We start from the raw sequence: 18377 nt of genomic DNA on the forward strand, positions 1-18377 counted from the left end.
AAAAGTTCAATCTTAACTAAATAAATTATTACTCTTCGATAGAGAATAAAAATTTTACTCTTGAAAGAAGCATTCTTTGTTTTCAGACGAGACGCATAAATACTTATTTCTGCCGAGAATTTTTTTCTCTTGGCTTGAGACCGATAATATTGATTCAGAATGATACCGACTTAGTTTGAATATCGCTCATTTTTTAAATCAGGATGTTATTTTACTTCCCGTGAAAAATGAAACATATATATATGGCCATGCATGACAGTGTATAGTTCATACATAGGCATATATGGATCATATATGGGCATATATAGAGCATATATGGCCATACATGCACATACCAACGTTTTAATAAAGTTATGAATGGCCATATATGAATCATGTACTTTCTAAACATGAATTAGTGAAAATAAGTGAATATTGACTACTTCATGTTTTATAGAGTAAGACCATATATGGTTCCATACATAGTTCATACATAAGCATGTATGAACTATATACAAAAATTTTGTTTAAATTTGTTGCGTAAAACTAACGAATTCTGAATTTTAGGTGATTTTATGCCAATTATAATCAAGGCTATCCGAGTCGAAATTTAAAGCCTTCATTTATCCCTGTATCCCGAAATAGAACCGATTTGGAGCACTATAAGCCGACTTAGCTCCGACATTGGACCTCAGGATCCTATCATTTACTATAAGGTACTATTTTGAACCGCCAAGTCCGACATTAAAAATTATGACCGACTATTGTCCCCTTGAACCTCGTATTACATTTATACGTAGATAAATATTTGAATAACTAGAAAACAAATGCCTTCTTCTCTTATTTTATAGATGCTTGACTAAAGTCAATCATATATTGACAGTATAACAGCATACATCTTGTATTCCTAAACACAATATCTTTGATAGCCTTTTTTTTACTGCTGTTAATTGTGGTGTTGTTATTTCTAGTTTAAGTGTGTTATCATTGTAGTATAAGTGATATCAATTAATAAGTTACCAGTTATATACCAGTAAATTTACAAATGAAAAATGAAAAAAAATATATTTGTCAAAATTTGGCAACGCCACGAGCGAGGCAAAGATTAAAAAAAAAGATCGCGTGAAGTTTTTTAGTATTATTGAAGACACAAATGATAATAAATTAAGAAACAAACAAATAAATAATTTAGTGATTAATTAACGTGTTTCGTGAAATCATGTTTCTTAATTTATGCTAAAGTGCGTGTGTGAATTTCAATAAATTTAGTAACAAATCAGATAAGTTTTGTGAATATGTTTTACAATATTAAAGTGCTTGTAGTAAAATGAATAAATTCGGTGATGAATTAAATAAATTTTGTGGATATATTTTATAATATTGGTTTCAAGTGCGTGTAATAATTTAAATGGATATAGTGATAAATTAAATAAGTTTTGGAAAAATATTTTTCTTAATCGGTGTTAAAGTGCGAGTACGAGTAATTACGTGTGTGATAAAAATCTAAAATAAAAGTGATCGAAACATCAAACGACGGACGATCTTATTTTTTTAAAAAACTATTATTATTAATTATTAACTGCCCTGATTAAGCAAAACGATTTGTGACGATTGAAAACGATTAAAAATTTAATCATCATTAATCGCCTTTAATCGTCAAAAGACGATTTATTATTTTACGATTAAAAACGATTAACGATGATTAAAATTTTAAATCGTCATGAATCGTCTTTAATCTTCATTCGAAAAATTTAATCGTTTTTAATCATTAATTGACGATTTATGACGATTTGTGACGATTAAAACAGTTTTAATCGTCACAAATCGTTTCGTTTAATCAGGGTGTAATTACAATTAGAACTCATAATATTATTATATTAATGATAAATTATTATGTATATATATATATATATTATATCATTATTATTATAATAATAATAATAATAATAATAATAATAATAATAATAATAATAATAATAAATTATTAAATAGGTTGTAGGGGATCAAAGTCGGACCTAATTTTTATTTCCTTCAAGTCCGACTTTGGACACCAAAGTGGTAAAAATGGAAATTTGTACCACATTGGGGTCCAAAGTCAGACTTTATTAAACATGGGAATAAAATCTACTTTAAGCCTCCAAGCCCGAAATAAGAACTACATAAATAGAACTACATTATATACATACATACTGATTATATTATATACTTGCCTAAGTTGGCTTCAAAATACTGCGGTCAAGGTGGCTATCAGGACGAGTGTCCTCATAGCAATGGGTTGTAACGTCAACTATCATCAAATTGAATAACTAACGTTAGCTTGAGGTTGGATTGTAAAAATAGAAAAGCATAAAACTAACTTTGGCTTACGTAGTGTATTCATCAAGTTATCGTTACAATTTTGAAAGATCAAATGAAGAAAACAAGTAATAAACAATACCTACGTTGAATGTTTTTCTAGGATAATTGTGAAATTGTGTGCTGTATTTTTTAATTATTCTGCTCTCTACGAATATCTTTGATTTAAGAATTAAATTATTCACATAATATAATTCAATATTATTATTATTATAATATTAACCTTTGATAAGCCTTCATTAGTAATAATAACAAAACAAAATTCCTCGTTAACAATAAATTAATTTCAAGAATTATTGGAGGTATTTATTCCAGCCATGATATTGTCAATATTTTCTACGACCGTTTTTTCTATTAGACCTGACTCTACATTTACTTTTCTCATTTGGTTATTAAATTTTTTTTTTCTCATACCGAGATTAAAAATTATGAACACTAAATATCCTTTATTTTATTTTAAATTTCAATGCTAAAATTTTATTATTGTCAACACTCTTTGATGTAGCGTCTGTTCTAAATTTTTTTCGAAATTTTGAAATCGTTGTTTTGATGGTAATGGTAGTTCTGGTGGTAGATTTAATTACTTTTATTTCAAATTATCATGTCATCATTGCATGTAGACAAAGAAAATGAATCCAGTGATTCTGATAGCCCTTCTACGCCAAAAAAAATTCGATTAGGTGATGGTGACACTTCATGTCAAAAACAAAAACACCGAAAACAAAACTTTCGCGTTGAATGGGAACGAGATCCATTATGCTCACCTTGGCTAGGACCAGTTCCTAAAAATTCAACAAAAGCTATATGTAAATGGTGTAATTCAAGTCTTCTTGCTGATATTACTCTGATTAAAAAACATAAAGATACCCATAAACATCTGAAAGAGTTAAGGGGTCGCAAAACCATTCCTTCGAATGCTATGCAGCAGTATCTCAAACCCTAAAACCCAAGTAACTCTTTAAGCAAAAATGTAAAGAGTCCAGAAATTAAGATCTGTAGTTTTATGACTATGTATAATATTTCTTTTGCAGTTGTTAATGACATGATCCCTTGCTTAAAATCTGCACTACCAGACTCTAAAATCTTAGACGGAGAGTGTATGAAGAGAATGAAAGCGACAAAAATCGTGACTAACGTCATTGGTGCTTCTCATAAAGATGACATCGCATCTCAACTTAGAAATACTAAGTTTTCGATTTTAACCGACGACTCTACCGATAGTGCACACGTAAAGACGGCATGTGTTATAGTTCGATATTATCATATGAAAGCTGGGAGAATCACTAGCAAATTTTAGGATTTGTCAAGTATTTTTCCGAAGGGTAACGCTGCAGCAGCTGAAGAAGGGGCTACTGGTTAGCGTCTGTATGATCTACTGATGAAAACGTTTACTGAAAGAAATATTCCTCTAGACAATATCATTGGATTCGGTTGTGATGGTGCAAATGTAAACCTTGGTGACCGAAATTCTATTGCTAGTCGCTTAAAAGAATGATGTCCTGGTACAACAATAATTAATTTTTCATTCACTCCATTTAGCAGCGAGTGCTGCTTGTGAAGCACATATGCCGAGAAGTTGTGAAGATCTTGCTCGGAATGTCAAAACGAATTGCTGGTCTCGCAGTTTTTCAGAGCTATTTGAATGTAGCTGTACATAAAATTCTTCATCCAGCCCAGACTCGCTGGCTATCACTGCTCTCGGTTGTAAATCGTATGCTGGAGCAGTGGGAACCTCTTTATCTTTATTTTGTTGAAAGACATCTACTGGAACGAACAGTAGCAGCAGAATCCACATCGATTTGGCTCAGAAATCCATTTATAAAGTTATTTTGTCTATTTCTTTCATGGGTTTTACCTAAAGTTGTCTCGATGAATGCATTTTTCCAATCCGATTCGGTTGTTATAACATCTTTAGCTCAGAAAATGGAACTGTCATTCAGAGAACTTTTAACTGCGTATTTAATGCAAGAGTATGTCGCTCGAACTCCACTTGATCAAATCAATCCTGAAAATCAAGATAAGTTCATACCTCTTCAAAATATGTACTTACATGTGCGTGTTTTGGAAAAATTAAAAAAACCAGAATGAATAAACTAGACGCCATTAAAGATTTTTTCTTGAGATGTCGTAGGTTTATGGCCAAACTTTGCGCTGAAATTAAGAAAAGATTCAACTTTGATGATCCGCTCAAGACTGCTTCCTTTGCTACATCCTTCAAAAGCTCTATCTGGGCCAGAGCGCAATAATAATCAGTCTCTTATGAAGCTTAGCGATTATATTCCAAGAGCCAAACCGAAAGATCCGATATCTTTTCAGAAACCAGATGATGAGTGGCGTCGTCTTCCATTGGATGACATATCTGCAGAAATTGTAGAGGAAGCAGAAGTTGATGTTTTCTGGCATAAAATTTCGCTGCTGAAAGATAGTGAAAACTGCAGTAGATACGTAGAACTAACCCGCTTTGCACTATCTGTTCTCTACATCCCTCATTCAAATGCAGATTGTGAAAGAGCGTTCAGTAAATACAATCTCGTAAAAACTAAAACTAGAAATAGGCTTACGATTGAAAATATCGAGGGGGCTATGCTGGTATCACAGTGTGTTAAATCAAATAAAAATTTTTGTGCGAAATTCAAGCCTGAACAAGATATGCATAATCGGATGACCTCTGCTATTTTATATGGCGATAAACACCTGAGTTATTTCTAAAGAAGGCGAGAAAAATATTGACGATCTTGACTTTATTTTTGAAGATTGCTAATCAAAAATATATCAATTACTATTATTTATTGTATGTATCTCTAATTAGTGTAATATTGACGTACTGTTATGATACTTAGTAATCATTATAGTATATTGTGCAACTAGTGCGATAAGTTGGCGATTGCCCACGAGAGCGAAGTTGAACGCACGAGTGAAGCGAGTTATAGAATGAATTTATAGAATGAAAACTTTCGGTTATGTAAAATCGTAAGTCACAAGTACATCACATCTTTATAACATGTATATCACAATTTCACACTTATTTACGTAACATAGTAAACGTAAATGTGATATTAATGTGACGTACATGTTACATTGGCGATATAGCGGTAATGTTATCTGAATATCATATTTACATAATATAGAAGTCATGAAGAAACACAAATTTTACGTTGAAGTTATATAACAGTGACCTCTAAGTGACATAATTTTCTATTAAATTGTACAAAGCACTTTTATGCGCTATAAATTATAATTGTAATATTAAAAAAAAATAAAATCATGAAAAAAAATATAAGAGATATTAATATTTGATTTATTGGCTAAAAAACATACATACATTTTTTTATACGAAAGTATATTTCTTTCTAATAAATATTTAAAAATCTCCAAGTTCTTATTTTTGTTTATTTTTGTCAATACTGAAATATTTTGTTTTTATTCAAGTATCGTCCCACGTGGGCCGATACAAAAAAAATGTATCCGTTGTACTGGCAACGTCGAATGTGCATTCGATTGGAGCATAAAAGGTGGATCGCATGTATCCTTGGAGGAACAATTTACGCGCCCACGAATATCTTAGCGGTGGATTCCTGAACTACCAAATATTTATTGTGCAGCAACTACATGCTCTCACGTCAGACACTTTATTAATTTTTTCCGCCTGCTTTTAAATAATTATTTTTAAATTATTTTTACCGTTATTTATTTGTATTAAATTTGATCAATAAGAATAATAACGATAAAAATTTAAAAAACCAATGAAAATGTCTAATAATAAAATAAATATATTTATGAGCAAATGAAAATGCAGATGTAAATTTATATAAATTAATAAAATCGTGTACTCCATCGATTTGACATAAACCTCAGCGCGTTTCAATGTTAAATATTATTTTTTGCATAAATAAAATGCAAAAATATTAATTATAACAAATACATAATTTTTAGGATATCTCTTATATTTTTTTTTGTGATTTTATTTTTTTTTTAATATTACAATTATAATTTCTAGCGCATAAAAGTACTTTGTACAATTTAATAGAAAATGATGTCACTTAGAGACCACTGTTATATAACTTCAACGTAAAATTTGTATTTCTTCATGCTTTCTATGTTATGTAAATATGATGATATTCAAATAACATTACCGCTATATCACCAATGTAACATGTACGTCACATTAATATCACATTTACGTTTATGTTACGTAACAATTTTACGTAAATAAGTGTGAAATTGTGATATACATGTTATGAAGATGTGATGTACTTGTGACTTACGATTTTACGTAACCGAAAGTTTTCATTCTATAAATGTGACATCCCTGTTACGTTGATGTGTTCACCAGTAGCTAAATCAGTACTGGCTCAAGCTGCTCCACTATACAGAGTAGCACATCTATGTAACATGATTATAAAGGGTAGTGATCGAGCTTGTGATATATTAGAGTTCGATCAACCCCTATCGATTAATGATTTAGCATCTGTTCTAACCTCACTAAAGAGTTAAAAATTACCCTCAAAACCTCGGACATTATGTCATTATGTAATTGTGTCATTGTGTGATTTATGTAATTCATAATTATTAGTTATATCTTAATATCAATGTATAACTGTTCTTCTAACTATATGGCCTTGAGCAATTACATTATTCTAAGTAAGCATTTTATTGGTTATGTATATCTTATCTGTTGGCAATAAATATGTATTTGTCGCCCTGTCAATGAGCGTGTTCAGCCGAACAAAATAATGAGTAATTTTAGTCAGTTACTCAGTGCACTGAGCTAAGTGTTCGGCCTGGACACTCGACGCATACTTAGGAACTTTTTTCTGGCCGCCATTTTACTTGGTATACCTTTTTGTGTCTTTTACCGCGTCAAAACGTCTACATCAAAATAGTAATTAAAGTGCAAATCGTAAGCTTTATATAAAATTCGCCGTAAAAAATGGATCAAAATAATTATGTTGAACGTTATGAATTCAGTGATTGGATATTGACACTTTTAAACTATAGTAAGAGTTAAACAGTGTGTCCAGGCGGAAAACACACTGTGCTCAGGAGCTCAGGATAAAATTTCTTTTAGTCTGACTAACTGACTAAAATTACTCAGTATTTTGTTCGGCTGAACACGCTCAATGACATTTGCTGTTGGACCTTTGTTTAAATAAATAAATAAATAATAAAAGCTGTTGCTCTTGCTGATTCAAATTTAATTGCTTCAAAATCAATAAAATGATTTATAAACACTTTTATGGCATAAAAATCTCTATAAAAACAAAATCATTTTTTAGAGCAAAACTTAGAAGGAGTGAAGAATTCGTTAGTTTATTCTATTTTGAAACCTATATATTTAAATATATGTAAAAATCATATTTATGGTGTTTATTTTAAATTTGTGTTTAAAAAAAGGCGCGAGTGTAGATGGCGTGAGAAGTAAAGTTTTAACTCTATTATTATTGAAAATTAAATTATATGTTAATGATATTTATGGTTACATGAATGTCTGCTCAGTAATGCCATTATAACTAAATATATGTATGTAGTCATTAATTTTATTATTGTATTATACCACTGAAATTGCATCTCTAGCACATGGATGAGTATATAATTATCTATAGCTAAATGTGTAAATAAGAAAATATACAAAAAATATGCAATGTGTTGACTCATTTCTGTGTAGATTTTGTGTACATGTACAGTGCAGATAAATGACGATACTATTTCATGTAAATACTTTTTTAATTATTACAAAACAAACATAATTAAATAAATAAGATTATTTAGCATAAACAAATGTCGAACTCAGAGTTTATCGCTACCGACACAATTGATGGTGTCTGGCCTTTTTTGCAAAGCGTAAGTCTTTTATTTTTTCATTTTATTATTATTATTATTATTATTATTATTATTTTTCTTTTTTTTTAAGTCATTGCATCTTGCACATTGCATTTATTTATCGAAAATGCATTTTTTATTGCAATAATTCGTACAAGTTGAACGAAATTAAGGTTATACCATAGCTAAATACATACTTTTTTAAAAATTTAATTATTTTATTTTTTATTATTTTTTTTCTCAATTATTTATTTTTCATTATTATTTATTTTTAATAATTAAAAACTTATGTTTAAAATGTATTTTCATTTAAATAAATTTATTATTATTATTATTATTATTATTATTATTATTATTATTATTATTATTATTATTATTATTACTAATATTTGAAATCGTACTAATGAACTTTAAAAAAGCAATTTAAATATTAGATAATTCTATTAACAAAAAAAAAAAAAGTTACTTGAATTCTAATTAAAATTGTTAAATTAAAACTTTACTTTTATTTTATGACTTAAATATTTTTTTAATAATTATAAACTGAAAATTCACAATTTCACACTAAATGAATTATTTTTTTAATTGCATAACTTGTATTGATTAATTTTTCTCAACAATTAATTTAACTCAAATATATATTAATTAATAAATAATAATTATCATTTAAACAATTTATGTTTAACATAATTTTGATTTACTAAATAATTATAATTTATTTAAACACATTTAGATCGAATGGAAGGATCCATGGCTAGCAATTTTATTAGCGTTTCATATCGCTGTAACAATGACTGCCTTGATGACCAGAAATCACGCTAACTTCCAGATAATATTATTCCTAATACTCTGTAAGTAATTTTATTATTAAATACTTTATTAACGTAATATGAATACTATTATAAATTGTTTTTTTATTTTACTATAAATCAATACGAATAAACTAAAAGTCCTGATTATTGACACTATAAGAAGTATATGAGATAATAATTTATTTGTTATACTTAAAATTAATAATAAATAAATTGTTTCAGTGCATTCTCTTACTTAATACTTCTAATCGCTTTTGATTACTTGAATGCATCAATCATTGACGTACCAAATAATCTCCATGAAGTTTTTAAACATAACAAAATAAATTTTTTTTTTTTTTTTTTATTAATTCTTCTGTATTATAAACTAGAAGTGAATTTTATAAGTTTCCAACAATTACATAAAGTATATATAATTTTTAAGAATATTAAAAAAAACCCGGTCGATAATTAGTTCTTTTATCTTATAAATTTTATTTAAAACTAACTTAAAATTTTTTTTTTATCATTAAAGTACTCTTAGTTTATTTTTCGGAAAGTATAAATGAAGTTGCGGCCAGTAAATGGATGTAAGTAATGTATATTAAATAAATTCTTTAAGTATAAAAATAATTGTATTTTAATAAAAATTAACTTTGTTTATTTTAGGTTATTTTCAAAACAGCAATACTTCGACTCTAATGGCCTTTTTATATCTATAGTATTTTCCGTACCAATATTGCTGAATTGTATGATAATGGTCGTAAGTATGATTATATTTAAAATTAAAAGGATGAAAAATTCATACGTTTTATAGTTCAAGCTTACATGAATGAGCTATAGTATACATATTAGGGTGCTTGGTTTCCGGCAAAAGTATTTTTTTCGTTGCTCATCAAGCAAAATATTGTTTTTTATGCTGAAACAAAAATTCCTGCTAAGTTTGAGCTTTTAATTCCAATCCTAAGTACTTTCCATTTGATTTCCAAAATTTCCCATTTAAAATACACGTAAATTAAATTACTTTTTTTTAACGTTCTAATACTCAGCTGCGTTTTATGATATCAACGCGGCTTTGATCGCAAATTGTAGGGCATTTGGGGTTCTTCATAAGTGCCCATAGTATCTTAGCTGTAATTCCAGCTGTTTCACTGATGTCCGGTAAGGAAGTCATTTTTCGTATCAAATTGACCTTTATTGGCTTGCAGAACGAAAACAAATGAATGCACACCAAAAATTAAAATGGGAATTTTATAGGAAATTTTATTCCCTTCAAAAAAAGCCCTATAAGTCAAGTCGCTAAAGTCCATAGTTTCCGAGTTGTAGAATTTTTAATAATTTAAAAAATATAATAGCAATTGTCAGTTTTTTTTTTTTAATATTATATTTTTTAAATTATTAAAATTCCTACAACTCGGAAACTATGGACTTTAGCGACTTGACTTATAGGGCTTTTTTTGAAGGGAATAAAATTTCCTATAAAATTCCCATTTAAATTTTTGGTGTGCATTCATTTGTTTACGTTCTGCAAGCCAATAAAGGTCAATTTGATACGAAAAATGACTTCCTTACCGGACATCAGTGAAACAGCTGGAATTACAGCTAAGATACTATGGGCGCTTATGAAGAACCCCAAATTCCCTACAATTTGCGATCAAAACCGCGTCGATATCATAAAACGCAGCTGAGTATTAGAACGTTAAAAAAAAAAGTAATTTAATTTCCGTGTATTTTAAATGGGAAATTTTGGAAATCAAATGGAAAGTACTTAGGATTGGAATTAAAAGCTCAAACTTAGCAGGAATTTTTGTTTTAGCATAAAAAACAATATTTTGCTTGATGAGCAACGAAAAAAATACTTTTGCCGGAAACGAAACACCCGAATATATATATTCTGATTGTTATATAAATCTATCGCCAGATTTCAGATAGGATATATACCGATTAATTAAATTCCAATAAGATTTTTACATCAATTTTCATAATCAAATTATCCAAACAAACTAATTTACTAGATTTCAATTGCACATATAATTTTGTCTACAGGAATGAAGAACGTTTTCCTACTAAATAATGATACCCGATAGATAAAATAATTTTTCAATAAATTGAAAAGTTTGAAATTTAAACTAATAGGTACAAAATAAAATTTATTGAAATGTTTGTTAGATTGATTCCAAATGTTTTGAATTCCAAATGCTTTTTTTTTCTTAAATTCTTCGTTTAATGAATTCAAACAAATAAATCTTTTGTAAAATATGAATGAGTGAGTAAAGAGAATTAATAATAAGTATTACAGCGTATATATGTATATATTTATATTTTAGATATCAAATGAATTAGAATATAACTGTCAGTAATAGTCTTTTTTCATATTATTATGTCAATAAGTGAAATTTTTACTGCTGAAATTTACAAAATTACGTGATTGTTTAACTTCACTTAACAAAAAAATGAAGAAAAAATAATTTTTGTTTTTTTTTTAATAATATTCTAAAATTCATATTTTAGCAAAAACAAAAAACACAGTTCTAAAAATTTCAGGATCTTTTAAAATAAGTTTAAGGTGTTATACGAAAAAAATTAATCCAAAAATTTAATGTCGATCGTCATTTTTGACGAATTTCACGAATTCAAAATTTGACAGATTTGTGATTTTTTAAAATTTTTTTGTGGAATATTTTTTTTTATAGCCTCGAGTATCCTTTTCGAAACAAGCTTTGGATCATTATTGTGACTATCATAGTTTTTGAGATATTTAAAGAATGAAGTTGAAAAACTTTGGCAGAATTGCGTTATATAGTAATAGAAAACTTGTGACCAAAATTCGTCCAAATCGAAAAGGGTGGATTCCAACTATTGGTCGATGTGACATGGAATGACCCATATATATATAATAAATGAAAACTTTATTAACCAAAACCTTTCTGACAAAAATCAGACGACGAACTAACGAATAAAAATATTGAAAATAAACTTATTCTATGGTTTCTCGGTACTTGATTCATATTACATGACAGTATAAAGCTATTGAATACAAACAATTTGAGAACATATATAATAAAAGACAAAATTCTTAGAAATGGCTACAGTTTCAAAAATTCTCATGATTACTTAAATCAATTTACAAAAAAATATAATCGAATTTATAATTAGTTTTGATGGTCAATAACACTTTTCTGTTCATGATATCGAACGATGCAGTAATGATTATTTTTTTTGTTTATTCCAATACTCGAAAAATTACTTCGGTGATAAAAAGCATATTTATGTGATTAATATACCGACGATCATTCGTAAAAAAAAAAAAAATTGTTAAAAAAAGGTTGAAAAAGTGTTGACTAATCTTAAACTTTAAAACATGACACAACAATGAACCTTTTTTTAACGTTTTTTAAACTATTGAAATTTCAAAAAAAAAATCAATCATTGACAATAGCATTAAAATATGCTAAGAAAAAAAAATTCAGAAATAAATGAAAATCAGTCTTTATTGACCGTACTTTGCACTGAAAAAAAACATGATTTGAAATGAAAATTTATCTTTTTCAATGGAAAATCAAATAAGTTTAAAAATTGTTAAAAAAAAGTTTGTCCTAGTGTTACATTTTGAAGTTTGGAATAGTCAACGCTTTTTCAACCTTTTTTTTTTTTTTTTTTTTTTTTTTGACGATTTTTTTTACACGGGCAGTTAGAAAAAACTTTTATTTATAATTGAAATCTAGTTAATTGGAATTATTAATCATTAGTTTGTATAATAATTAGAATATAGCTATAAGGATCATTTTGTTTATACATGTATTTATTTGTTTAAATGCATACAAGTTTCCAAAATAATTTACTGTTTTTTTTTTGTAAATATTTGTATTATTTATTTATTGATTTTATCATTTTTAAGGCAAGTTGGCTTTATCAATCCAGTCAATTAACAACAAATTTAAAACGAGCACAACTTCGGCAGCGGGCTAAAATTCGTCAAAGTGGTGATGCTGCGTCTAGCGTAACTAACAAGTCAAAAGACGAATAGTTATACTAAATCTAGTCAAAGTAATTTATTACTTATCAAAATAATTATTTAATTGTTGGTTATTAACAGTTAATCGACAGCGAATTATACCAGGAATTCAAAGTGATTTATGGAGTGTTAATCATCGAAATTATTCATTTTTTATAATTTAAGCTTTTATTTTATAAATATCAAAATACGGCTTTAATTTTAAGTTGCGTTATCTTATTATTATTTTAATCGAAAATATAAATATACCTATCATGAGTAATAATACACTGTAAAAAACGGGAGTGAATTTTGAGTAAATACGGATTTTAATTAAATACGAATTCACTTCGTCATTCGGAGTTCCGGAGTTTTAGAAAATGATTTATACTCCGCATACGGAGTAAATAGGGAGCTTGTTTTTTTAACGGAGGAATTCCGAAGTGATCTGGCTTTTATTTTATTCCGAATTCACTTTGATTCGGACTTTTAATATTAAAATAAACTCCCCTTCGGAGTGAATTTTACTCCAAGGGGATTAAATAAATACACAGTCATCAGCTTCGCATTAACTCCGGATTGAATCCGCGTTTACTCCGCAAATTTTTTACAGTGTATTATATATGAATGAAAAAAAAAAAATAATAAAAGAAACGTGTGACTTACTAGTTATTTATTGGCACTAAAATCTAGTACGTAAAATAACTTTGTACATTTTTATTGAGCTCGTTGATGTGTAATATTTATAAAAAAAAAATCATAGATAATCGTTATTTGTGATAATTTTAAAATTAATTTATTAAATATATTTTAAATTTTAGTATAGTATTTTTTGGTTTAAATTTATATTTTAGAAAGAACGAAATACTTATTAGATTATTGTTCTGTTTTTAATTTTACTTATTTTGCAATTGTATTGATTACATTCCTAACAATATATTTTTCATTTAAAAAAAAAATCAATGATTTTTTTGTAGTTTAACTCATGTCAGTCTGCAATGATTAATGAAATCAAATTTACTAATAATTTATAGTCTATGCTAAGTACTTAATCATTTAATGTGTGCATATATTTGCAAATATATATATTTATACCGTAAAAAGAAAGTATAGTAACATATTTAAAACAACGAATTTTCTTCTATAACTTTTTTTGTTATATTTTTGAAAAACATATTCATCACATTAGTTTTAAATAAATCATAAAATTAAACTTGCCTAGTATATTGTACACAATAAATTTTTTATGTGATTTTTTGCATAATATGCCAGATGCTTTAATTTTGTCAAACCGAATTTTAATAAATATATATACATTTATATTTATGAATGTTGTTATTTAAATATTGATCATTACTGTTTGTATATAAAGAGTTTTACAAGTATAGTTTTAAGAGGTAAGCATTTTAAATTGTTAAATGATAATTATTTGCTTAATAAAAATTTCTTAATAATTAGATAAAAATAAGACAACATATTTTTGTTTAAATAAATTACTATTTTTATTATTCTGTCACTAAATATGATTGATTATATATAATTAAAAGAAAATAAGAAAAATGTAGACTATGTCACGTCTTCTATGATTATAAAAATTAAACAGATTTAATTTGATATTAGTAGAAAAAAATATATTAGATGACCAATAACAAAAAATTTGACCATGTGTAGATTTTTTATAAGAATCCCATGATTATACTATCATTGAAATCAATCAGTTTACGAATCAATGATGAGACTGGTCCCATTAAGTTTTAATGATAACAGAAGTAAACAAAAGATTCTAGAGTATAGATTTCAATAAACAGTTAAATTCAAATCATATTCAATTAATTTTGTAGTAATACTCGGACAGTCACTTACTGACTGCAAGTTACTCGTTAGTAATTAAACAATTTATCGGTCTAGATTATAAAAATAATTTTTTTTTTCGATTCATAAGAGCTAAAATTTAAAAAAATAAAAAAACTGTCCATTTTGCCCCTTTTTATAATTATACCTTGCAAACAAATAATTCAATAATATTTACTTTTAAAACTTTATTATTTCACTATTGATATTTTTATTATCAATTTTCATGTCTCGAAAAAAAATATTTTTTTATTTAAAAAAAAATATTTAAACAATTTTAATTGATGATTGTTTTAAACTATTTAATTTTTTAAATATTTAAACAAAATTTATATTTTATTACCTTATTGAGTTTAAATTTCGCGGTAATTAATTAAGTTGGTAAAGATGAGTGCCGCCATTTTTTTTAGACGTGTCACTAGCTTCAAGACTTATCTCGGCGTTGCTGTTTACTGGTCTGATAATTTATAATGTTCAGGGTGTTTGCATTGGTTTGCAATAAGCATCGAGTCTAACAACCTCTTTCATTAAATTTGTGTTAATTAATTTTTCGTAATCACTAAAAAGAAAATAAAAAAAAAAAACAAACAAACAAACTAAAGTTTTATTGTCATTCTTGACAATTTGTTAACAATTAAAAAATAATAATAACAATAAAAAATAATAGTAAGTTAAAAAAAAAATCAAATAATAATAAATAACCGATTAAAAATGGATAATCCAGAGGAAGTGTTACAAGCTCTCGATGAATTTTCTAAAATGCGACCATCTGAAATTCCACGTGAACTTGAAGATTATCTTTGTTTTGTTGCTAAAACTGGTGATCCAGTATATCAATGGTCATTAATAAAACCATTATTTCGTGAAAAATTAGTACGTGTGATGACTGATTTTTATGAAAATTGTCCGGCACTTGATTTGGCATCAAGCCCAAATATTGAGCATTTTAATTACGACATTATGAAATGTAATCTTCTTGAACTTTTGGAGTCATTTGCAAGTGCCCCATTTACTGTACAAAGGATATGTGAATTATTAACATCACCACGTAAAGAATATAATCGTGTTGATAAATTTATGCGCGCTATTGAAAAAAATATATTAGTTGTATCAACAAAAGAACCTGGTCCAGCAGCAAGACGAAGTGAAAATGGTGAGAGTATGTTAAATGGATCTATTGATGATGATAATAATATAACACCAAACAATCAATCTTCACAAGAAGTTGAAATGGAATCATGGGTTAAAGATTGTACTACTCCTGATGCTAATTCATCATCACTTACATCATCGGAACATGATCAATCATTAGTTGAAACTATTTTACCATCAAATAAAATTTTAACTAAAGATGTTAATAATTCATCATCGATCGTTGATGATAATTTAACAATACATGATAATAATAAAGATCAATCATCAAGATTGGAAATGACTGTGTCTAGTTTTATATCTGCTGCTCATATGTCTAATACTCCAATAACATCAACTTCTGTTAATGATACTATTGCTCCTGCTGCTCCTGCTACTACTACTACTACTACTATTAATAATAATAATAATAATAATAATAATAACAATATTTCAAATGCCACAGATCAAATATCACCAATTGCAAATGATGTTCCTGAAGCAATTATAAATGAAGATACTAGCTCACAACCAAGCTTGGATTCTGAAAATGATGATTCAGAATCATCAAATAATAATAATAAAAAACTACAAACAACATTTCAATCAAAAGATTTTCCTGATAAAATCAATGACGAAATTTCTGATAAATTTTATACTGATAATGATAAAATTGTAATTGAATCAGCATCAATTAAAAATGATGAATTAAGTAAATGTATTGATGATAAATCAAATCCAGATATAAAAGATTATGATTCTAAATCTGGTGATGAATCTAAATCATCTTATGACAGTAATTTAGAATCAGGATCACCAGAAAAACGTCAACGTTTAGATAATGATTCAAATAATGAATTTACAGATAATAATCGTAATTTCTCGGTTGTCACATCACAAGAAAAAATAGAAATTAATGACAATAATTGTCAAATTGTCAGTGATACGACAATAAAATGTGACAAATTTCAAGATACAGATAATTTAATAGATAATAATAAAAATCTTAATGAAAATGAAAAAGATTTAAAATCATCAGATTTAAATTCACATGAAATTCAAGCACAATCAACATTATTTATTACTGAACAATCAACAGAATTTACATCAAATGATCCAATAGATAATTCGGAAAAATCAAATGAAAATGATAAAAATACACAAGAAAGTACTTCTGACGATACTCCAAAACCAATTATTGAAGAACCTCCAGTAGAATCATCATCTTCGTCGTCATCTTCCTCTTCTTCATCATCATCGTCATCGCCAACCTCATTATCAAGTGAATACACACAAGAGAATTCAAAGGCTGATAAAAAAAGTAATAGTGTTATTATTCAAGAAGCGATGGATGATGACAGTAAATTTAATAATTCATCAATTAACGATCCTATTCCAATTATTGAAGAACCTAAAGATGAATTAATAAATATAAATACTGTACCAGTTAGTCAATTAGAAGTATCTGATTATAGAAAAGCTGATGCTCTTACTGACGCTAATGTTAATGACAATGATAATACTGCTGTTAATGATGGTAATAAATTACAAGCACCAACACAAACGGAACCAGAAACAGAAGAATTAAAAGTAGAAAATAATAAAAATTTAGTTAATTTAGATAGTAATAATGACGCTACTATTGAATTAAATACTGATTTATTACCTACTATTCCTGAATTATCAAGTACTCCAATAGAAAAAGAAGAATTAATGGAAACTGAATCAATGGAAGTCGACAGTGAGGAACCTGTTCAAGTATTTCAACAAGACGAACCAATGGAACAAGAAAGTGGAGATCAGATAAGAAGTTAATAAATAAATATACACATATATGTATATATTCATTTATATACATATATTTATATATTTATATAAATATTCTCATGACTTATTATTTTTTTACCGTGGCTTAAACCCATTGACATTTAAATAAAAATAAAATATAAAATTTTTGACATAAATTTTTCATAAAACTTAGTACATATATTACTCATTATTATTATTTTTTAATATTATGTCAATTTAAAACAATTATTTCTAAGAACTTAATTTACTTCAAGATATGTGCCCCAAAATTTTGAAAGATTTGTATTTGTAGTTTTTTTTTTTTTTATTTTTTTTGTTTTTTTTTTTTTTTTTTTTGTTTTTCTTAAATTATTTGTTTGATGTATGTAGTTTAATTATTTATTAAGTTATGTAATTATCTAAAAATAAATTTTCTTACATTTAATTAATAATATGGACGGTGATTTAATTTAAAAATAAAAATAACTTTTTTTTTGTCGGAGATGCAATTAAAATTAATAACACTGCCTGAAAACTTTTTAAAATCAATGAAATAATACTTAAAATAAATGAAAAATAGTAAAAAAAAAAAATTAATAGTAATTATCCTTATAAATATTAATAAAATAATTTGTGAAAAATATTACATTAATAAATTACTTGAAATG

At 26.8% G+C, this 18377-nt stretch overlaps 2 protein-coding genes across 3 annotated transcripts; both read left to right on the forward strand.

The window, feature by feature from the left end:
• The first annotated feature begins 7741 nt into the window (after positions 1-7741).
• LOC103574231 (transmembrane protein 18) lies at positions 7742-13589 on the forward strand. Of its 2 annotated transcripts, XM_053738123.1 has the most exons (6): positions 7742-7919; positions 8000-8175; positions 8888-9005; positions 9481-9535; positions 9615-9708; positions 12844-13589. In XM_053738123.1, the coding sequence occupies exons 2-6, from the start codon at positions 8113-8115 to the stop codon at positions 12970-12972; spliced, it is 459 nt and encodes a 152-aa protein (XP_053594098.1). In that variant the 5' UTR covers positions 7742-7919; positions 8000-8112; the 3' UTR covers positions 12973-13589. The 2 variants fall into 2 exon arrangements, with proteins under 2 accessions (XP_053594098.1, XP_053594097.1); XM_053738122.1 differs by having other exon boundaries at positions 7742-8175.
• Positions 13590-15258: 1669 nt separating this feature from the next.
• LOC103574216 (serine/threonine-protein phosphatase 4 regulatory subunit 2) lies at positions 15259-18007 on the forward strand. The gene has a single exon (XM_008553620.2). It carries the CDS (start codon positions 15502-15504, stop codon positions 17734-17736), a length of 2235 nt encoding a protein of 744 aa, XP_008551842.1. The 5' UTR covers positions 15259-15501; the 3' UTR covers positions 17737-18007.
• Positions 18008-18377: the final 370 nt, after the last annotated feature.

Source organism: Microplitis demolitor, chromosome 4, assembly GCF_026212275.2.
Source record: "Microplitis demolitor isolate Queensland-Clemson2020A chromosome 4, iyMicDemo2.1a, whole genome shotgun sequence".
Lineage (NCBI taxonomy): Eukaryota > Metazoa > Arthropoda > Insecta > Hymenoptera > Braconidae > Microplitis > Microplitis demolitor.